This window comes from Miscanthus floridulus, chromosome 11 (genome assembly GCF_019320115.1).
Source record: "Miscanthus floridulus cultivar M001 chromosome 11, ASM1932011v1, whole genome shotgun sequence".
NCBI classification, from domain to species: domain Eukaryota; kingdom Viridiplantae; phylum Streptophyta; class Magnoliopsida; order Poales; family Poaceae; genus Miscanthus; species Miscanthus floridulus.
The window spans coordinates 45368250-45391101 of NC_089590.1; the positions used below are offsets into that span (position 1 = coordinate 45368250).

General features: G+C 47.2%; 1 protein-coding gene, 1 long non-coding RNA gene and 1 pseudogene across 2 annotated transcripts; all 3 read left to right on the top strand.

Moving 5' to 3' along the window:
* Window positions 1-9023: 9023 nt before the first annotated feature.
* On the top strand, window positions 9024-11011 carry LOC136491869 (putative magnesium transporter MRS2-D). The gene is made up of 6 exons (XM_066488080.1): window positions 9024-9404; window positions 9506-9661; window positions 9782-9910; window positions 10101-10249; window positions 10344-10497; window positions 10629-11011. Exons 1-6 carry the CDS (start codon window positions 9024-9026, stop codon window positions 10908-10910), a joined length of 1251 nt encoding a protein of 416 aa, XP_066344177.1. The 3' UTR covers window positions 10911-11011.
* A 2422-nt stretch (window positions 11012-13433) lies between these two features.
* On the top strand, window positions 13434-14548 carry LOC136494468 (uncharacterized). The gene is made up of 3 exons (XR_010768608.1): window positions 13434-13668; window positions 13757-13826; window positions 14446-14548. It is a non-coding gene; the product is annotated as an uncharacterized lncRNA (long non-coding RNA).
* A 1135-nt stretch (window positions 14549-15683) lies between these two features.
* LOC136491870 (WAT1-related protein At5g64700-like) lies at window positions 15684-17668 on the top strand (annotated as a pseudogene).
* The last annotated feature ends 5184 nt before the right edge of the window (window positions 17669-22852 follow it).

Consider the following 22852-nt stretch of genomic DNA (forward strand, 5'->3'; position numbering starts at 1 on the left):
CAGCCGCCAATGCGCCGACACGGCCAAGGGGAGTTGGGGAATGGACTGGGTAGTTCTAGGTTTCTTTTCCAAACAGACGGTCTAGATTAATCGGCAGTGAGAATGAATGACACAGGATAAGGTAAATAATATCCGTATGAAGCCGACCATTGCCACGCTAATCCAACGCTATAATACGGTGATTGTTAGTAGTTGAACTGCTATTAGATTCTCCTAGAACCGAAGCCGTACATGACAATTTTTACTTTTCATTCATATATATACAGAAAAAGAAAAAAACATTCATCGCATAGCAATATCTCCTTGAATATAGCAAGGATCAAAGATAGATAGCAAGAACAATAGTAGGAAACATAATATTTCAAAGATTTTTTTTCATTGATTCATTGCATATATAGATAAATACAATATGGATGAGTATACGATTGTACTCGTCTAGAAACATAATAACTAACCTAAACTATTAAAACTACTTATGAGGCCTCGCTATCGGTCAACCGACGGTGGAGGTATCACACCGTCGCTTCTATTGCTATGGAAGTGAAAGTGGCAATAGTGATAAGTCAATCTGTAGTAGTGGTGGGAGTTGCAACTATATAAAGGAGCAAAGTTTCGCCATCTTTTGGAGGAACAAGTATAGGTAATTGTTTCAAGTGTTGCTTGAACGCCTGAAACGCTTCTTCGGCCTGCTCACTCCAAAGAAAACCATCATGCTTTTTTAATAATTTATAAAATGGCATACCTCGTTCGCCTGACTTAGATACGAATCGACTTAGTGAAAGCTCTAGTTTGGCTTTGGTGAATTGATGAAACCCTAAGTGCTAACCTAGTTTATCAAAGAGATTATAAGATAGGTAGCACATTCCAAGTGGTGAAGCAAATGAAAATCATGACATGATGATGGTGATGCCATGGTGATGATCAAGCGCTTGGACTTGAAAAGAAGAAAGAGAAAAACAAAAGGCTCAAGGCAAAGGTATAAATTATAGGAGCCATTTTGTTTTGGTAATCGAGACACTTAGTGAGTGTGATCATATTTAGGATCGATAGCCATACTATTAAGAGGGGTGAAACTCATATCAAAATGCGGTTATCAAAGTGCCACTAGATGCTCTAACTCATTGCATATGCATTTAGGATCTAGTGGAGTGCTAACACCCTTGAAAATGTTTATGAAAATATGCTAACACATGTGCACAAGGTGATACACTTGATAGTTGGCACATTTGAGCAAGGGTTAGGAACTTCACTGGTGGAGTGTCCGCCCATAGAGTGTGGACAGTCCGACGGTGCCACTGGCGCCCTATACAGAAAAGACGGAGGTCACTGTAAGTGACCGGACGCTGGTCTCGGAAGGACTGGCGCGTCCGGTCAGTAGAAGCAGTGAAGATGCTGGCGTCGGTCTCTGACCAGACGCTGGGTCACTTAGTGACCGGATGCTGGAGGGCTGCATCCGGTCCCGCTGACGTGGCAGTGCACAAAGGAGACGCCGAGTGATCGGACGCTGGGTGAGTCCGATCATGATTTCTTGCTTCTAGAAGCTTACTAAAACTGACCGAACACTAAGGTCCAGTGTCCGGTCATGATCCAACTGATACGTCCGATCACAGTCATGACCTTACTAGAAATGACCGGACGCTGAGGTCTAGTGTTCGGTCACTTTGCAGCAGCGCGTCTGGTCATCACTTGATTGTTGGGATTAGGCGCTCTGTATTTGAAGAGAGGGGACACGTGGCGTACATTGCACGACCGGACGCTAAGGTCCAACATCTAGTCAATTTGACCGACGCGTCCGGTCACCCCGTGTTGTGCCCAGTGAAGGGGTACAATGACTCGATTTCGTGGGGGCTTCTATTTAAGCCCCATGGCTGGCTCAAGATCTTTCCCTTGGCCATTTGCATTGACATACCAACCTTGTGAGCTTAGACAAGGCCCTCCCACTCATCTCCATCATTGATTCGTCATCTTTGTGAGATTGGGAGAGAATCCAAGTGCATTGCTTGAGTGTTTGCATCTAGAAACACTTGGTGTTCGTGTTTCACTACGGGATTCGCTTGCTACTCTTGGTGGTTGTCGCCACCTAGATGGCTTGGAGTACCGAGGATCGTCGAGCGGAGGTTGGCTATTGTCTTCGGCTCCGATCGTAGTGATTGTGAGGGGTTCTTGACCTTTCCCCAGCGGAGAGCCAAAAGGTACTCTAGTGAATTGCTCGTAGCTTGTGTGATCCTCATCTTATGTTGGTTGTGTGGCACCCTATTGAGGGTTTGGCGTATGATGCCAATTAGCGCATGAACCTCCAAGTGAGTGAATCACCACAACGAGGACTAGCCTGTCGACAAGCAAGTGAACCTCGGTAAAAAAATCATTGTGTCATCATTTGATTTCGAGGTGATTGGTCTTCATTGGTTTTCATTCTTGTGATTGATTGGTTCATTCCTTGACACAGCAGTATAACTATCTTGCTCTCTCTCTTTACATTACCGCAAACTAGTTATCAAGCTCTTTAGTGTAGCTAGTTGTGAGAGCTTATTAGTTTGATTAGTGTGGCTCTTTAGTTAGCCTTTGAGAGCACACTAACTTAGTGTAGTGCCATAGTCATTGTGTGGTTAGAATCTATAGAAACTAGAATTATGGTAGGTGGCTTGCATTTTTAGTAGGCTAGCGCAACACTTGCTTCGCCTCATAATTGTCTAACCGGTTTGCTAAGTGTTGTTGTAGAAATTTTTAATAGGCAATTCACCCCCTCTAACCATTAGGACCTTTCACTTAGGGCTACCATCATGTCAGCTAGCTTTTGGACTTCTTTTTTGTTGTGTGGAGACTGCATGTCGTTGATAGCCTTGACCTTCTTTGGGTTAGCTTTGATGCCCAGATGAGACACCAAGTACCCGAGTAGCTTACCTGAGGAAACACCAAAAGAACATTTGTCAGGGTTTAGCATTGAAAGGATCAAGATGCCCAAGAGGAGGGTGAATTGGGCTAATTCTAAAATTCTTTGCAATAATTAAGTCCTACGGTTAGCCCAATTAACCCCTTATGCCTAGAAAGTGTTTCTATTGATCTACCACATAAAAAGTTTAGCAACCTATGTTCCAATCCTACTCTAGCATGGCAATTCTATGAATGTGAATGACAAGAATTGAATTGCTCAAAGTAAAGAGAGAAGGAGGAACACGACGATGTTTTGCTGAGGTATCGGAGAGTCGCCACTCCCCACTAGTCCTCGTTGGAGCACCCGTGCAAGGGTGTAGCTCCCCCTTGATCCGTGCAAGGATCAAGTGCTCTCTATGGGTTGATTCATTGACACTCCATCATGGTGAATCACCCACAACCGCTCACAACTCGAGTTGGGTCATCCACAAGCTCCGCTGGATGATCACCAAACTCCCAATCACCACCAAGTCATCTAGGTGATGGCGATCACCAAGAGTAACAAGCACGAACTCTCACTTGACCACGACAAGCCTAATGAGAAGGATGGATGCACACTTTGCTACTCTTGCTTTCACTAATAAGGGCTCTCTTTGGGATTCTCAAATCTCAATCACCTCACTAAGACCTTGCTCTTCTTAGCACTCTCAAGGGTGTTTTCTTAGCTATTGGAATGAGCAAAAGTACCCCCACACACGAATGGAGGAAGTATTTATACACCCGTGTTCAAAATGAACCATTATGTGCCTCTGCGGGGTGACCGTACACTCCGATCAGTTCTCCCCGAACTCCAGTGTTTAAGTTGTGACCAGATGCTGGACAGCGTCCGGTCAGCACTGTCCGGACGTGTTTGGTCATGATTTCCCCTCTCTGGAACCTTACTGGAGTCGACCGGATGTTGGGACTCAACGTCCGGTCACTCACCTCTCAGTGTCCGATTGCACTAGGCAAAATCACCTTGATCAAATGAACTGACCGGACTCTGCACCAGCGTCCGATCACTCCGGAACCAGTGTCCGGTTAGCATTTGACCCTCCATTCACTTTCAACTCTCGATCATACGTGAATGAAGTTTGCTCCAATGGATCTAAGGGCTGTTTAGGAGCTACCTAGTGCTAGATTTAGCAAGTGTGCACCACACCTAACTCACTAGACTCACCTAGGTCAAGCTACCTGTCCATACCCACCTTAATAGTACGACCAAAGGAAAAAACAAAGTCCTAAACTACTCTAAGTGTCTCCTCAACACCAAACGACACTTAGAACTAGTCCATCCTTAACCTTGTCGTCCATCCTTTGAAAACCAAAACGATTTCCATCGGAGGGGCATGACCACCATGATAGCCCAATCGATCTCCATTACCGTGACCTAACTAATTGCCTCTGTAAAACACACATTAGTCACAGTAATCATGTATTGTCATTAATCACCGAAACCCAACTAGGGGCCTAGATGCTTTCAAGCATCATCTTGTTCTTACGCAAGTTATTAAAAGTTTCTTCTAGATCAGCAATTAGATTGCCTTTGAATTTGCTTTTAACAACAATATCATCAATATATGCTTCCACATTGCGATTGATCTGGCCTTCATAAACAATATGAACACATTTTTTATACGTAGAACTAGCATTCTTAAGGCCAAAAGGCATCTTAATATAACAATACATGCCAAAAGGAGTTACAAATGCAATTTTTTCCTCATCATCTATGCACATGCTGATTTGGTGATACCTTGAATAGGCATCTAGAAAACATAGCAATTCACATACGGAGGTTGAATCTACAATTTGATCTATCCTCGGAAGGGGATATTCATCCTTAGGGCATGCTTTATTCAGATCGGTGTAGTCCACGCACATCCGCCACATGCCATTAGGCTTCTTGACCATGACGGGGTTTGCTAGCCACTCCGGGAAGGGGACCTCTCGTACGAAACTAGCCTTTAGTAGTTGGTTGATTTCATCTCGTATGGCGGCTCGCTTCTCGGGTGTATAGCATCTTTGTTTTTGTCTGATTGGTTGAACGCCAGCTGGTAGACCCAATTTGTGCTCGATTACCTCCCTAGGGATCCCAGGCATGTCAGACGGTTCCCAAGCGAACACATCTTTGTTTGCTCGGAGGAAAGCAATGAGCTCGAGTTCCTATTGAGCAGGAAGATTGGTCCCGATATGGGTGACCTTACATCGGTTAGTTTGATCGATATTGACCGGCTTGGTGGTTTGGTCTCCAGTCGTGACTTCCTTAGATTGAGGAGTGTCATCTGGCTTGTCCGTGATCACCGCTTGTTCAGAGTAGACAACGTTGACCATCGACGTCTGACTGCAGAAGTTCTAGAGTCTAAGATTGCGAGATCATTGGGATCAGAACATCAGAGGGCATTGGAGCTTGAGGTTGAGGAAGTGCCAGGATTTGATTCTGTGGCGGGATAGGTGCCTTGGGCCTAGCTTCAGCCGCTTTAGAGCTTTCTGTCTCTAAGATTGGTGGCTTGGCCACAACCAGAGCTGCTACGTCAGGCGCAAGTAGAGTAGCTGTTGGCATTGTCATAGCAGTTGCGTCTGTGGTCTTCTACTGCTTTGACGGTGGCTCAGCTGGGTCTACGAGAACCTGCCTGAACTGCTTGATCAGGTCAAAAGTTTCCATGTCGTAGGCGACTGCACCTTTCTAGTCACTGTATATAGTGAGGGGACCATGGGGCCTAGGTACCTTCAGTACCAAATAGGCAAAGTGGGCGACGACCATGAATTTCTTTAGGAACGGTCATCCTAGAATGCAGTTATAGTCCGACTCAAAGTCGGCTACCTCAAAAGTAAGGATTTTGGACCTTAGGTTCTTGCCTTCCTGAAGGGTAACCTGGAGGTCGATCCTTTCGAGTGGATAAGCTGACATGCCTAGCATTATTCCATAGGAGGGTTCCTTGACTGGGATTAGAGACTTCCTAGGCAACGCAATGTTGTTGTATGTGTTGGAGAAGAGCAGGTTGAGTGCACTGCCACTGTCGATTAAGGTTTGTTCGACCTTGTAATTCTCGATGTATGGTTTAATAACCAGTGGGAGCAGTGGGCCATTGTATAGATTCAGGGGATGATCCCTAAGATCGAACAAGATGGGGACTTCTAACCACTTGAGCCTTCTTTTCGATGGCTAGGTACTGCTCACCTGCCGCTAGACTTGTTTCAACTTGGTCTTGGAAGCCGGGGTGGTCGTGCCACCATAGATGGTGAGTATATCGTTCTTAGGCAGGATGACTTCTTCGTCCTCTTCTGCCTCATGAATGTTCTGATTGTGCCATTGCTGAGGGTGCTTCAACCCTACTCTGTTGTTCATCTTCCTATTTCTGCTTCTTATACACTGAGCACTCTATGAAGGAGTGCTTGGTGGAATGATGGACAGGACAATAAACAGGAAGGTCATCAGGTTTACCTTAGTGTTGGGGTGGAGCTTTCCCTTTTTCGATGGCGAGGATTTCGGCATCTCCGTTCTTGCGCTTCTTGTCCTTGCCCTTCTTCTTATTCTCCGCTGATCGGGAGGCGTCGAGTTGTCCGTGCACTCATGCTCGGGCATCCACTGCCTTGGCCGTTACCTCGATGATCTTGTAGAGCTCAGCCACCGTCTTGGGGTTTTTAATGGCTAACTTCTCGGCGGTCTTTTCATCCGTGCAGCCCTACTTGAAGGCTAAGATCACCCGATCTTCAATCATGTCGGGAATCATATTGCGGATATCGCTAAACTGTCAAATAAAATCCCAAAGAGATTTATCAGGTCTCTGGATACATGCAAACAATTCATCCTCCTCACGAGGATGGGTGTATGTTGCATGAAAGTTGTCCTCGAACATCTGGCACACATGAGCCTAGGACTGAACGGTTCCTTCGGGCAGGTTCATCAACCATGTTCGGGCCGATCCCTGTAGGACAATTGGGAGGTGATTTGCTTTGACATAATCACCACCGTATGTTGCCTCGATGACCATAGAGTAGATGATGATCCACTCCTTTGGGTTAGTGGTGCTGTCATACTTCTCAATCAGGCCAGGCTTGAACTTTCGAGGCCAAATGACCCTCCGTAGATTTGGAGCGAACGCGCGATAGTCGATCACTGAGACCCAGGAATTGGTGCCGTAATGTTGAGCCCGATTTGCATTGAGCATTGTTCGGGCATCCCGACTTCTTCGGTTCGCATCTAACTCGCGCCTGAGGTCACGACCACCAGGCGGAGCATTGTACCGGTTGCCCACTAATCGATTAGATCTCTCGGGGCGTGGATTCTGGTTGTGCGATTGGGATCTGGCCGATTTAGAAGGCACGACTGCCTTTGCTTCTAGGCGTTGCTTAGCTTGATCGGCTAGGTCTTATGCCTGCTTGATGATGGTCACCAATGGCGTTCCTTCTTGTGCTAGGGCCCCCATGGTCCCTAGGAGCGTCCTGATCTGAATGTTGTCTTCATGCGCCGCGCGGAAGTCGGAATTTAGATTCCTTGGGCATAGGGTAGATTCCGCTGCAGCTTGTGGTGGAATTGTGTTGATTGTTGGAGCATTGCTGAGATGGGACGGTGGTCGTGATGCTGATGACCCAGCCTCAGTTGCTGCTTGCGTGTTATCCTGTGTGGCCATGTAGATTTTACGGCTTTTGTAAGGATCAACCTCGACCTCTTCATCTGAGCCATCGTAGTCAAGATCAAGACGGGCCGTAGAGTTAGCTAGATCCTCGAGGATTTGACTGAATGAGGCGAGAACTTCGTGGCCAGAGCGGGTTGGATCAGGATCATAGATCCTTGTCAACTATAGATCGAAGTCTCCCTGGTGTTTGAATACCAGACTCCTGAAGTGGATAGTTGGTGACACGTTGTGGGATGGTGAGTTGATTTGTGAATATGAGTAGTAGTTGCCCATAATCGCCGATTTGACAGAGGATGGTGCCACAGCAGCGTCGGAACGCGCCGGATCTGGATACCAAACCTTGTTGATGATCGGTATGATCGGTCTTCACACAAGATCCCCCTACCTGGTGCGCCTCTGTCGGTGTTTTTACCGGCAAATATTTGGTTCTGGGGAACCCCGCTTGGTGCGAAGAACAATCACACATGGAGACGAGATTTATACTGGTTCGGGTCCCCGGGAAGCGAGTAAAAGCCGTACGTCCAGTTGCTACTCTGGTATTGCTTGAATTCGGCGAGATTGCACTTACAATGTAGCTATGCCTATCCGAGATTGAGTGAATACAACAGGGGCTTGCCCTACAAGCTAAGGAGTCGTGCACTAGTCGAAGTCTTGGCGTAATCCGGAGATATCCTTTCCTGAATAGGTCGTCGTGGGCCTTCGGGTCGTCTCTGATCCGGAGTAGGTAGTCAGCAATATGCAAGTCGGGGTACCCAGGGTATGGCATCGACAAAAACTTAATACGAATTCCTAATGAAGTTGCTTATATAATTGGTGGTTCTTACTCCACATGTTGATCGACAGCAACATTGTGCTCCACATTGGCCGGTCCTTAACACAACGAAAACGAATCAAGGCATGCAGCGCATCAACCAAAAGTACAGTATTAACGTACACAACTTGCTGTTCCAAAAGGTTTGTCGCCAATAAAACAAGGACAAAGCTCAATTGCCTCTTCTGCTGCCTACAGCGGCCAGACAGCAGTGACCTCTCCAGGTAGCTGCTGCCGCTACGCATTTTCTATTCTTGCCATCGACCAACCAGCAGCGGAGAGACGGAGAGACCAAGCAGCAGCTGGCCCAGACCATGGGCACATCACAATTCACATCCAAGAGCAAAGGCGGCAGGGCCCACAGGGCATCGGCCGCCCGCACCGCCTCCGATCCTCCGCCGCAGGCCGCAGCTTTTATCCGGCCGGCTCCTCCGCAGGCCGCGCTGTCTGGTGTTCCCGTGCTCGTGCAGCCACGCCACGCCACCAACGCGGGCAGCACTAAGACGCGCATGATCACGTAGCCGTAGCCGCAGGCCGCAGCCGCAGCAGCCAACAGCCTCTCTCCGGACGCCAAAACCGCGGCAGGACTGGACAGGACAGGACAGGACGAGCGCTTTCCATCGTGCCGGCGGCTGCAGCTCCGAGAGCCGTACTTACGTGCGTCCATGGCGGCGGCGTTCACGCGCCGGAGGCACGGCGCCGCGGCGCCAGGGGTGGAGTGGGCGGCGGTATCCGGCGCGGGCGCGTGGAGCGTGGAGGAGGTCGGGAAGCACCAGCTGATGCAGCGGACGGGGCTCCCGGCGCGCGACCTCCGCGCGCTCGACCCGGCGCTGTCCTACCCGTGCAGCATCATGGGCCGGGACCTCGCCGTCGTCGTCAACCTGGAGCGCGCCCGCGCCGTCATCACGGCTACCGAGGTGCTCGTCCCAAGGCCAAGGGACCCAGCCGTCGCGCCGCTCGTCCACAACCTCCTCGCGCGCCTGTCCGCCTCGCCCACGCTGCCGCAGGCCTCTGTACGTCCGTCCGTCCGCGGCCTGCCCTCCTTAGTCTACGCTGGTTTTCTGGGTCGTTTCATGCATGGACTGCTTGCTGAAGAAAGGTTACGTTTTTTTTTAAACCATGGAAGGAGGAGGACGAGGAGGCGGAGGACGGAGGTGCTGCGTTGCCGCCCAGCCCCGGTGGAGTAGGAGGCGGCAGCGGCGGCAGGGACGGGCAAGCGTCTGCACGCGACAAGGTCCTGCCGTTCGAGTTCAGGGCGCTCGAGGTGTGCCTCGAGTTCTCATGCAAGTCACTTGAACAAGAGGTACGCCGTGCGTGCTGTCCTGTTCGCGGTCAACGCGGTCAAATCACTGTTTGCATGCAGGGCTCAAGTCAACTGTTATTGTCTCTCATGCTGTTTGGAATTATTTGTGTGTTTCTTCAGACTTGCACATTGGAGAAGGCGGCGTACCCAGCTTTGGATGAGCTCAGCTCCAATGTCAGCACTCTCAATCTTGAGCGTGTGAGACAAATCAAGAGCCGTTTGCTTGCCATCTCAGGGAGAGTTCAGAAGGTAATTAAGTTCGTTCCCTCGAGACCACTACCCTGTCCCTTCTTGATGCCAGCTGAGCTGCACAAAGTCTCTTCCAGATGACTCCAATGTCGTTGAACCACAGATGGTTGTGAATGTGTTCGTGTTGTTATATGCTCATGTTAATTACAGCACTAAAGAAAGTGTCATTGCGCCATGCACATTTTGACAGGTCAGGGACGAACTGGAACACTTGCTAGACGATGACGTGGACATGGCCGCCATGCACCTATCCGACAAGCTCGCCTACCAACAAGCCGCTGATGGCCGCTCATCGAGATTCAGCACCAACAACGAACCTAGCGAATTCGACGAAGAGAGGTACCCAAAACTGATAAACTCCAGCTACTAGAACAGTGCCTCAGTGTCAGACAGAATACAGACGTAGCATAAGAGTGAGGCAATAATATTGCAGGGACCGAGAAGAAGACGAAGAAGGCGAGGGGTCATCCGAGGGCGGCAACGGCATTGGGACCTCCATCGGCTTCACGCCCAAAATCGACGAGCTGGAGAACCTCCTGGAGGCCTACTTCGTGCAGGTCGACGGCACCCTCAACAAGCTCTCCACTGTACGTACGCACTCACGCTAGCTGTGACGCTGATCGATCCCATCGTCCATTTCTTGGCTTCGTTCTTGCCATCCTGAACTCACCATTGCTGGATTACACGCCTTGGCGGCCTGCTGATTATTGTTTTGAAGCTGCGCGAGTACGTGGACGACACGGAGGACTACATCAACATCATGCTGGACGACAAGCAGAACCAGCTGCTGCAGATGGGGATCTTGCTGTCCACGGCCACCCTGGTGATGAGCTGCGCCATCGCGATCACGGGCGTCTTCGGCATGAACATCACGATCCCGCTCTACACTGCCTCTACCGAAGGAGTCTTCTGGGAGGTCACCGGCGGCATCGTCGGCGTTACCGCCGCCATCTACCTCGTCGCCCTGATCTTCTACAAGAGGAGCGGTATACTGCAGTGACAGGGGAAGAATGGACCATCTTGTTCTTTTTCTTTTGATAATAGAAATGATCCGACCTGCTTTGACGTGCGGAATGCAAACGCGAATATGTGGTGGCAAGAGAGGAAGAGGCACTCCACTGACCTGCTATAAGCCTAGCTATAAGGTTTCTGTGTTCATTTCTCCCTTGCTGATCTCTGTAATGACTCTTTTATCTAGTCGCAGAAGTTTGGGCAGTTTCTCGTCAGAACACTTGTTTTGGGAGAAGTACGTTTGTTTGTCAGATTAACAGGAGACTGATTGTCTTATCCCAACATCTCTTTCTATTCTCTATCTCTATCTGACTATCTCCTCTTTATATCTATCTCTTCTCTTCTCTATAGCTTCTATATCTATTCTATTATCATCTATAATCTGTTATATCCATTATATATAGAGAGAGGCACACACAACTTTCAAACAACGCAGCATTCTTGTACTCACTTAGAGCATCTCCAATAGATCACTCATCACATCTCCAATACCAAAAAAGCGACCATATAGATGATTGAGAGGTCTCCAACAGATTACCTAACCCATTATTACCAATACCTAAAACTTTTGAGTAATCACCAAAACACATCTCCATCTCCCTCAAATGTACGAGACTAGTAGGAGTAGTAGCGTCCTTATGAATTTGGGGGCATCAAGCGAAACTTTACCACTACGCTAGACGACCGATTGTGTTGGTATCTCTTTTAAAACTCTATAGTATTATTCTATACTCCGCGGATCCCAGTTGATCGACCTAAATTAGATATCCCCTCCACGTGGAAACAAATTTATGCCCACTTGACTTGCGGCGGCGACGGAGGATCCCCAGTCTGCTGTGTGCTGGCTCAGGGGGTCCTTTTATAGTCAACCGAAAAAAAACAAATTACAAGTTGAGAAGAACATTTAGAAAAAAGGTTCAAGATACAGACAAGGAAACATAAAAAATAAGACTAAGGCCTGTATCTATCAGAGATTTTGAATCCATTGATCAAACTGAGTAACTAAACTTTTTTTCACCCTTAGGGAGACTAGTTTGACTTCTTTGAAGAAGGAGATTTTGCAATCCTGAATGCTAATCTGATTGTTGTTGAATATAAGCTCATTCATGGCTTTCCATATAGTCCAACACATGAGGACCACAGCAACCATAAAAAATTGGGACTGCAGTTGATTCTTGATGGCCATCACATTCTCAAAGGTGTTCCCATTTTGCACTACATTCAAATTCAGGATTCCCCAGCAATGTTGAGCAAAGGGACAGTGCCAGAAGAGATGATCGACTGTTTCTTCAACCATTAGTGAGCAGATTTCACAGGTATAGGAATCTAGAGTCATATGTTTCCTTCTGAGGATATTTCTTGTACTTAGTCTATCTTTGAGCAGTAACCAGCAAAAGACCTTGTGTTTTGGTTGACAAAAGGATCTCTAGAGCCACCTGAAGGCTGGGTCAACTTCATGATGTCCAATGAGTTTCCAATATGCTGCTGCAGATTTGAATATTGTTGACTTCATGATATCCAATGAGTTTCCTATATGCTGCTACAGATTTGAATCTTGTTGTTCCTCTATTATAGGCCCAGATATCATTGGAATCTTCCAAGGTTGTTCCCATCATAGTCTGCTGGAGACTGATCAATTGGTCATAGGCCACCTGGGACAGAAGCAGGTTGAACAGATCACTGCTTATTCCCTGGTTAAAGGCTTTGCTGGCAATTATAAAGTGATTCTTTGCAAAAGAGCTTAATTGGGGGGAACTGGTGCTCTAGGATGTGAGGAGACCATTTGTCTTTCCAGAAAAAACAAGACTGGCCATTCTTGACTTGGATGATGGACATACTCTTGAAGGTACTTAGTAGTTTTAGTATATCTCTCCACCAGAAGGACCCCTTCTTCACAGTGCCAGGCAATCTCCCATTTCTATGATGTTTTTCCCATATCAGATTCACCCAAGGTATGTCCTTATTGCTAAAAAATTTGTCCAAATTCTTCATTAACAAGGCTTGGTTAAGTTTATCACTCCTAACCCTTGTAACACCCTAAAATTCAATTTCTAAATTTAGTAATTAATTTGGTGCTTTTATTTAATTTTTTGTGCATTTAACATAGGCCAAATAAATATTTTTTGTGTTAATTAAAATTTAATATAAGGGTTAGAAACTTATTTCTTGCATTCATGCTGGAGCACAGTGTTTTGTTTGAGTGTAGGAATAGGTTGGTTGGGGTCAAATTCAAAATTTATTTGAGTTTGATCAAAATTCTTAGCTTTGGAAAATATAAAGCCTTTTCTTTTTATTTTATCTCCTCTTCCCACCTTTCGGCCCAGCACCAAGAAGCAGCCCAGCCCGGCGGCCACTCCTAGCGTCGCCTCGGGCCATCCCGCGGCCTGCTCAGCGCGGCCCGCTCCACCCGCACTCCCTCTCTTCTCTCACTGGTCAGCGGGGCCCGCCTGTCGGCGTCCACTTCCTCTTCCTCGCCGAGCCGGAGAACCCGCCCGCGTCTTTACGCCGCCCCTTCACTCCACCGAGTGATGGAGGCCATCAAGGCGGTCTTCAAGCCGGGACCTGACGCCGCTCGAGTAACCGCCGCGCACGTCCCCGAATCTACCGCCCTGCTCGCCCTATAAATCCATCCGCCGAGCTCTCCTCTCTGTTCTTTGGCCGCTGTTCGCACGAACACCCACCCCGCTCGCAATCTCCGGGTTCCGGAGCTCCCCTGTCTACGAGATCGCGCCCCGGAGCTTCGCAAGGTTTCCATGCGGCCGTAGTTCCCCTTCCCCCTCTGTTTTGCTCTCGAATTTCATGAATTCATGCTCACCGGCTGGCTTCTCTCTCTAGTCCGCTGTACCTCGTCGCCGGCCGCCGTGGTGTTTTCCTGGACGTCGCAAACCCATCATTCAAGCCCTAGGTAACCTCCTATCCATCCCCGTGCTTTTACCTTCGCCTTTAGTGCTCAGAATTGCCGATTCGGCGAGGTCCAGCGTCCGCCGGCAATGGCGCCGCCGTGGGGCGAGTCTATCCTGCGAGAACTCCGGCCCCGTGAGTCCGTTCTTGAGTTCGCAAAGCCTATAGATTCATCTAGGTGTAGTATGCGTAGAGAAACAAGGTTGGGAGCGCCGGTTTGCGTTTCTCCGGCTAGCGGCTAGCTCGGGCTGCCGGCGTCAATGGCGCCGCCGTCGTGAGCTTCTTCCTCGGCGGCCTGGTGTGCTCATGGTGAGAGTGTACACTCTGCAGAGTTTGATCAAACTGATATATCAATCGTGCTCACGGACATGAGCGGCCTGGATCATTTATGATTAGTAGTTACTTGTTGGTTTGAGAATGATCTTAATACGGACTAATATTACTTTTCACTTGGGTTGGTTTATCACTAAAGTAGTGACTCAGGCATAATAAAAGTTGACCAACTAAAATTGCTAACGGCAGTACACCGAGTCAAACCTTTGAGCCTTCATAAACCCCTTTGTTATATTTGTTAAGCATGGTACGCTTACGCTTGCTTTACAATCAACAAAAATCCCGGATAGGTATCAGATGGTGGAGTTCATGAAAATGACCTTGAGGAGTCCAGAAGCTGTAGGCTGAGGTTCACCAGTTGACGTCCCTGTGACTTATAGAGTTCTATCGAAGATTAGTTTATCGTTTCTGCTTTGTATCTGTTAAAGACTTGTAAGTCTTGATGTAATGAATGTTATATCAATATGTGTAATAAAGCACAATCTTTGGTATCTACCTTGTTTTATCACTGTCCGTGTGATATTGACTTTCTGTACACACATATGGTTGGCGCCCGGTTTTATCCCTAAAATTGGGTGGGACAACCCTCCTTCGTCCTTTGTGGTGCATACCATTTCCCAAGCTGTTTTTGGTGCACCCCTGCCATTTATGTTTGAGCCTCTCCAAAGGTAGTTCTTCCTAAATTTATCAATTTGCTTTATCATAGCTTTATGGAGTTTCAAAGTGCACATATAGTAGGTTGGTAAGGATGAAAGGACTGCATTTGTCATTCGTAGTCTGCCAGCTTGATTTAACATGGATGAGATTCCTCCCAAGTCTTCTTTCACATTTGCTGACCAGAGGCAGAAAGTCATGAACTCTTGGTTTAGTTGCCCCTAAAGGAAGCCCCAGGTATGTGAAGGACAGTGTCCCTTTTGAGCAGCCAAATGTTCGTGCTAGTAAATCAAGCCTCTCTTCTAATATATTGATTGGCAGCATCATTGATTTGCTATTAGGCTTGTTTATGTCAAGTGAGAAGGGCGGGCCTGGTGCAAGCGGTAGAGTCTTACCACCTGTGACTGGAAGGTCCCGGGTTTGAGTCGCGGTCTCCTCGCATTGCACATGCGAGGGTAAGGCTTGCCACTAACACCCTTCCTCAGACCCCGCACAGAGCGGGAGCTCTCTGCACTGGGTACGCCCTTTTTTTTTATGTCAAGTGAGAGTTTGTACTTGTTATTATTGATGATCGGCATCACCTAGACGGCTTGGTGACGATCGGGAGCATGGTGATCTCTCAATGGAGCTTGTGAGAGGCTCATCTCATGGTGTAAACATTTGTGGGTGATTCACCGTGCCGAAGTGACGAAGAATCAACCCATAGAGAGCACTTGATTCCTACGCGGATCAATGTGGAGCTATACAGAATGCATGATTTGCTTTTGTTAGGTATGATTGTGGGTCCTAAGGGAATTGCACGCTGATATGGAATGCATTTTTTTCTTTTTACACTGATGAATGTCCCCATTCCCTAACGCACTTTGCAACAATAGTATTTTATTACTCTTTCGGATCCTATCAAAAATTCTACCAGAATTCAGCAGCTATATATATAGAACAAAAAGAATCATAAACACGTTTTAAGTTCTCTTGAGTCGTCTCTAACTGTAACAGCAGATTATCTGGAAGACTGGAACTACTACTAGGTCGATATGGACGGGAGAAAGCCTTACATACTCGCCATCATCATACGGGTGATCGTTGCTGGCATGTTCGTTATCAACAAGGCAGCAATGGACCACGGATTGAACGGCTTCGTCTTCGTCTTCTACCGCCAGGCAGCCGCGTCTCTCCTCCATCTGCCCATTGCAGTCCTTCTCGAGAGGTAACTCCATCACCCGCTGGCCGCTGACTGCTGACTAAAATCTAGGAAAATAAATGACAAATTAGGTGGTCTTGTAAACCGTGGTCACCTCAAAATGATGTACAGATGATCTGTTTAACTTGTAGCAGGAGAAATGCAAGATCCATCATGTCGTCCGCGTTGCTCTTCAAGATCTTCGTTTACGCCTTAATCGGGTATATATATCATCTAAGCATGCATGTAATTTATTTAGGTTCATTTGAATGATTGATTTAATTAGCTCGTCTGGAACTGAAGGAGGAATTTGTGATCGAATTGCTGTACGTTTCTGTTGGATTCGTTGGTCGATTTCCAGGATTACAGTTACCGGCAATCTGTATAACGTGAGCCTGAAATTGACATCAGCAACGGTGCTAGCAGCATCAACCAACTCCATTCCCGTGATTACCTTCTGCCTGGCGCTTCTATTCAGGTGTCTAACTGACATTGCCATCGAATCAAGTATATATATGTCATGCATGCCTCTATGGAATAATCAATTATTGCTTGGTTGTTAACTAATCACATCACATGTCTCTCACGGCGCACGCAGGATGGAGGAGCTGAAGCTGAGGAGCCCATCCTGCGTAGCCAAGCTGACTGGCGTGGCGCTCTGCCTTGCTGGGGTCTTAGTCATTGCCTTGTACGCCGGGGAGTTGCTGCACCCCGTCAACCATCACCGTGCCTACGGTGCTACCACCCATGGCCATGCCTCTGCCACGGCCGCGAAAACGTTAATGGGAGCCGCGTGGATCAAAGGGACGTTCGTCGCGGTGCTTGCAACTGGCATGGTCCATATCGCCCGTCCTGCAGGTCTCATCAACATATCTGCAGATCAGAATTCTCTCTCTATATATCTATGTATATATTAGTTGTACTTACCTTACGCTATATATATCGATCTATGTCCATCCATATAGGCCGCTGTGCTCAAGGAGTTCCCGAACAAGATGCTTGTGACGGTGACACAATGCTTGTTCAGCACGGTGCAATCGTTCTTAGTCGCAGTGGTTGCTGAGAGGGACTTCTCAATGCGGAAGTTACGGCTAGACATCAGCTTGCTCGCGGTTGTTTACTCGGTAAATTTTGTATTTGATGAGTTAGTTAATTACTGCATCAAGTAATTTTTTTCCCAACTATAAGTAAACTGGTACTGGTACCAGATCCTCATCTAGAACAAAATTTATTTTTGTTACATGAGTTAGGTTAAGAAAACTGTCAACCTAGATTGAGAATTCTTAGGGTGGTTTCCATCGGAAATTGTCAACTAGGATTCAGAAGCTGTTGAATGAGATCTCAAAATTTGTTGCATGCTTTGTTTTCCTCATGTTGAATATTCACTAGATAAGCAACAAATGCACCTTCACCAAATAAAGTTTTTATTACATTTTCATTGACCAGTGCTAGCTATACTGAGGGATTATTTTTATTCATTTGCACAACCCATTTCCAGAAAAGCAACAGCCATTTTAAGAATATTGATTTGCCTGTTTATATGCATGCATGGATCCAACAAATCAATGGCCCAGGGGTTTCTGGTGTCTGGACTGAACTACTATCTCCAAGCATGGTGCTCGGAGATGAAGGGTCCTGTACTCCTGTCTTCCTCACCGCATGGACTCCACTCACCTTGAAGGACCAGAAACGGCGACCAGAGGGGGGTGAATGGGAGCCTCAAATTTCTTTCGAAATCTTCGACCACTGTCCCAACATCAATCCCCAAAAAGCATACACGAAAGACTTGATGACCACGACCCTAGAGAAGGATGGATGCTCCCTCAGAACACAGCGGGTCACCACAGAGCAAACGGAACACAGATCGAAGCCCAAACGAGCAAACTCCCAAAAGAAAACAGCACTGCTCCTGCAAATATCGGACACGTCCGGTATTTTCGGACACGTCCGGTATCATCTCGGACACGTCCGGTATTTTCAGCAGCAAGCTGACCAAAAGAGAAAAATCCAAAACCCCGTCAAATGGTGTCCAAAAATCATGAAATTTTAACCATAGCTCTTTAGACACCAAGGGAAGGTCTCCACCAAATTTCAGCTCAAAACTCCAAAGTGAGAAATATCGGACACGTCCTAGATCATATCGGACACGTCCGGTATGAACGAGCAGTTTCTCGGGAAAAATCAGATCAAGCCATAACTTGATCAAATCAACTCCAAATGACTTGAAACTTTGCACAAGGGTTCACAAGCGAGTAGAAAGGCAACCTCTAAAGGATCATGGCCCGAAACAAACTCTAACTCCGTGAATCGAAGGAATTGAAGAATCCCCCAAAAAATAGGTCAAGAACTTAAATTGCTCGGATCTGCGATCTCGTGAGGAATTAGTGGATTTCCTTCGGTGGAAAGCTTCTACTCATGTCATTGATCGATCCAAGGCAACAAGAACGAACCAAAACCATCCCAAAACGAAGAAACGAGAGGGGAAACAAGAGGGGACAAAAGGAGCTCGTGAAGAACACCAAAATCACATCAAGAACACAACTAAATCATGAATTTCGGAGGGCATACGGTGGTTACGGCCACCGTTTCCTTCAAAACCAAGTCACAATTTGAGTTGTGGACCTCTCTCATACATGGAAGCAAACTAGAGGAAGAAACCCTAAAGGAGAAAATGAAAACTAGAGGAGGTAAGGGAGATGGGGGCTCCCTCATCCTATTTAACAGGGCTATTACACATTCCCAGTTTTGCCCCTGGATACAAATGAGTTGAACCGCTAAGCCCAAGGGCATTGTTGTCCAACCCGGTGTAATCTTGATCCGACGGCCACCGCGCCTTCTCATCGGTAGCTTCGCCTCGACGCGAACTCCCCGATGCCGCCACGTGCCGTCCGTCCCTCCTCGGAACCTCCGCCCAGGTTTTGAGGCCCAAACCCATAAACCGTCCATCCGATGGTTTTGAGGTCCAAACCATCAAACCGTCCGCGAGTAGCGTACTCCATACGCGTCCCCCGCCATCCGACGCGTGTCACCGCCGTCCTCGACCGGCCGGCCCGCCAAGTCCTCCTGAGCCTCGCTCGACTCACGCGTCCGCCGTCTTGACCCGGTCAACACCGTCACTCCATGTCTTCTTGCACTTGTCGATGTCCCAAGTGTTAGCCACCGCGGCTAGTCACCCGGCCTCTGGGTCCTTCGGTCCAAGCCTCACTTCCGTCCTTCACCGCTCCCGATCTGTCGGCATGGCACGTCCTCCTTGACCTTCACCTCGCCGTCGACCACCGCATTCGAGCTCCACACCTGCACAACACAAGCCAAAAGACATGTCGCACACATAGCTTTCGCCATGGTAGGGTTAGTCACCACTCAACCTACTTCGTGGATCACATTGACAATCACTCATCACAAAACGAACACACAAGGGTACTTATCAACCTTGTGTTCGCAATCTCCCCCTTGATGAGTGCATTATCAACACCAATACACGAATAGCTTGAGCAAAAGAAAAAGAAGAAGAAGAGAAAAGAAAGAACTCACCCAAATGACCAAAAGCCAAAGAAAAGCTAAGAAACGGGTCATTTGAAAATGAGCAAAACTTGGTCCCCAAAGACATGGGCAACGGCTCGACGCAACCAAGTGAAACAAAGCTAGCCCTCAAGAAGAGGCAACGGGCTCAACACCACTAGCAAAGCTCGAAAAACCGAAAAACTGCTAGACCCTCCAGAAGAGGCAAAGGCTCAACACATCTAGCAAAACACCTCAAATGTAACTCCCCCTGAACAAGTGCAATCTCTCTCAAATGAATGCATATCTCTCAACTTTAAGTGAAATTGGAAGTTTCTTCCCCTTGTGTCATTGTGAGTGTGGAAAACTTCTCCCCCTTGTTGACACATGCACTTATCAAGCTAGAGCCCAAAGATTGCATCTCCCCCTCAAATCATGCTATGAATGCAAAAATGCACGAATGCAGAAGCTTCAAGATTATAGTAAGTAGATTGAAAAGAGGCTCTAGTTGATGCTGTCATGTATATATAGCAACACATACAAGTGCTAGCAAATGCTCAAAGTGATCAAATGAGACGAAATATGGCATTTAAGCAATTTTGATTAAGTTTGAGCAATTTTAAAAGAGGGTTCACCACCAAAGGAGCACATAGCAAAAGTAGACAGGAGATCGACCTTGTGCTACACATGTATGCAAAGTGAACTACCCCAAACAAAGTTCACACATCATGTCATGAGACAAACTTGTGGTTTGATCAAATTTTAGACACCAATTGAAATTATCGGAGTTATGCAGCTTATTACCAAAGTTTGTCAGACAAGTGTGTGCGGGAGGTTATCTGTGCCATCAAAACCTGACTTAGCAACCATGTCAAGCCTATGCCAAAGGCAATCAGAAGCTTAAGACAATGATCTCGGTATCCATTACAGAGCTCAAGTTCACCAATTAGTGCAAGTTGGAGCTGTCTCGATACTCTGACATAGGATAGTATAGACCCATCCCGATCTTTTCAAATCACTTAGTTTGATTTTCAAGTTTTAGCACAAATTCAAGTTTCTCAAGCAAGTGTGTAACTCAAGGTATGAGCCGTAGCAACTAAGCATATATATGAAGCAAGAAAAAGATCTCGACACATTCTACACATGCTAGTGCCACAAGTAGTGGTGAACACATTTCATGTTTCAACAAGTTTTAATCAAGTTCACAGTTTAGAAAACAAGCTTAGCTCATAACATGTATCAATTGATCAAAAGGAGCCTAAGCCAAAAGCACATCATTGTATATCCATAACATCCCCAACAAGAGCATAGTGTCAATCTAGCTACTATAAGGATGAAGCTCAGGATGCAATATGATACATGATGATATGATATGCAAGAATGATATAAAAACAAAAACAAAGGCTACACTACAAAGAAAAGCAAAACTAGAATAAAACAACCAAAGTTCCCCTCCTCTAAAAAGGGAAACAAACTCCAAGCTCCCCTCGCAAGCGAGCAAACTGGGCTTGGTCAAGTGGTTTGGTGAAGATATCTGCGAGCTGGTTTTGGGTATCAATGTGGTGCAGATCGATATCACCTTTCTCATAGTGGTCACGCAAGAAGTGAAAGCGAACTTCTATGTGCTTTGTCTTTGAGTGAAGGACTGGGTTTTTTGCTACACTTATGGCACTGGTGCTGTCACAAAACAAAGGCACTTGCCTAAACTCTAACCCAAAGTCTCTCAGAGTAGCTATCATCCAAAGCAACTGGGAACAACAACAAGCAGCAGCAACATACTCAGCTTCTGTGGTGGATTGGGCGACGCTAGACTGCTTGCGAGAAGACCAAGACACAAGAGAAGATCCAAGAAACTGACAAGTCCCCGAAGTGGACTTCCTCTCAACACGACAACCAGCATAATCCGCATCAGAATACCCACAAAGAGAAAGAGAGGAGGAAGCTGAAAACCAAAGACCAAACTTGGGTGTGAAACGAAGGTACCTAAGGATCCGCTTGATGGCTTGACGATGAGACGTGCGCGGCGAAGACTGAAAGCGCGCGCACAAGCATACTGCAAACTGGATGTCCGGTCTCGTCGCCGTTAGGTACAGCAGGGACCCGATCATGCTTCGGTATTCCTTCTGGTCCATGGCTTCTCCCTCCTTGTACTCATCCAGGGCCGTCGTGGTTGACATGGGCGTCGAAAGAGGCTTGGCCTCACCCATATCAAATTTCTTGAGCACATCCTTGGTGTACTTGCCTTGGTGCACGAACGTCCCCTCACGAGTTTGCTTGATTTGCAGCCCAAGGAAGAAAATCAATTTGCCCATCATGCTCATCTCAAATTCCCTGCTCATAGTATCTGAAAACTTGGCAACAAGAGCATGAGAAGAGCCACCAAAGATTATATCATCCACGTATATCTGAACCAAAAGGATGTCTGTGCCTTGCTTGAGGAGGAACAAAGTCTTATCTACGGAACCCATCCTAAAACCCTTATCAAGCAAGAAAGCTTTTAAACGCTCATACCAGGCTCTCGAGGCTTGTTTCAAACCATACAAGGCTTTGTGGAGTTTAAAAACATGGTTGGGGTACTTTGGATTTTCAAAGCTAGGGGGTTGCCTCACATAAACCTCTTCCTCTATGTACCCATTCAAGAAGGCACTCTTTACATCCATCTGATACAGCTTGAACCCTTTCGAAGCTGCAAATGCTAAAAGAATCCTAATGGCTTCTAGACGGACAATAGGAGCAAATGTTTCTTCATAGTCTATTCCTCTTTTTGGCAAAAACCCTGAGCCACTAATCTCGCCTTGTTTCTCACCACCACCCCATCCTCACTCTGCTTGTTCTTGTAAACCCACTTTGTACCTATGGGGTGGCACTCTAGTGGAGGTGGAACTAAAACCCACACTTGGTTCCGCTCAAAGTTCTCTAACTCCTCATGCATAGCATTAACCCAATCGGCATTAGATAGTGTGTGTCTAATATCTCGAGGCTCAAAAGAAGCTACGAAAGCAGAATGAGCGAAATGGGAAATATGATAAGACTTGGAACGCGTTACCTTTTCGTCGATGTTGCCGATCATGGTCTGAGGAGGATGGCGTCGCTGGATATGTCAAGGTGCACCCAAAGACGAAGTCACCTCCCCCTCATCCACAGCTGGGGCCTCCTCAGTCGATTGAGGAAGCGGCTCGCATGGACCCCATGAAGTAGAGGTGGAGGGCTCAGGGCCGTGAGCCGAAGTGGTCGAAGCTGGCTCGATCGGGGTAGCCGATTGAGATGGCTTGGGATCATCCCAATCGACGTCATCGTCATCCTCAACGAAAATGCTGTCACCCATCTCTTCATCACCTGCACGTTCAAAGACCAAAATAGAAGAG

Excerpts from the sequence above, each read along its gene's own strand:
- LOC136491869 (XM_066488080.1), top strand. The coding sequence starts at position 9,024 with ATGGCGGCGGCGTTCACGCGCCGGAGGCACGGCGCCGCGGCGCCAGGG. Across the intron at positions 9,405-9,505 it reads TCCGCGGCCTGCCCTCCTTA|GACGGAGGTGCTGCGTTGCC; the intron begins GTCTACGCTGGT and ends GAGGAGGCGGAG. Across the intron at positions 10,250-10,343 it reads AGCGAATTCGACGAAGAGAG|GGACCGAGAAGAAGACGAAG; the intron begins GTACCCAAAACT and ends ATAATATTGCAG.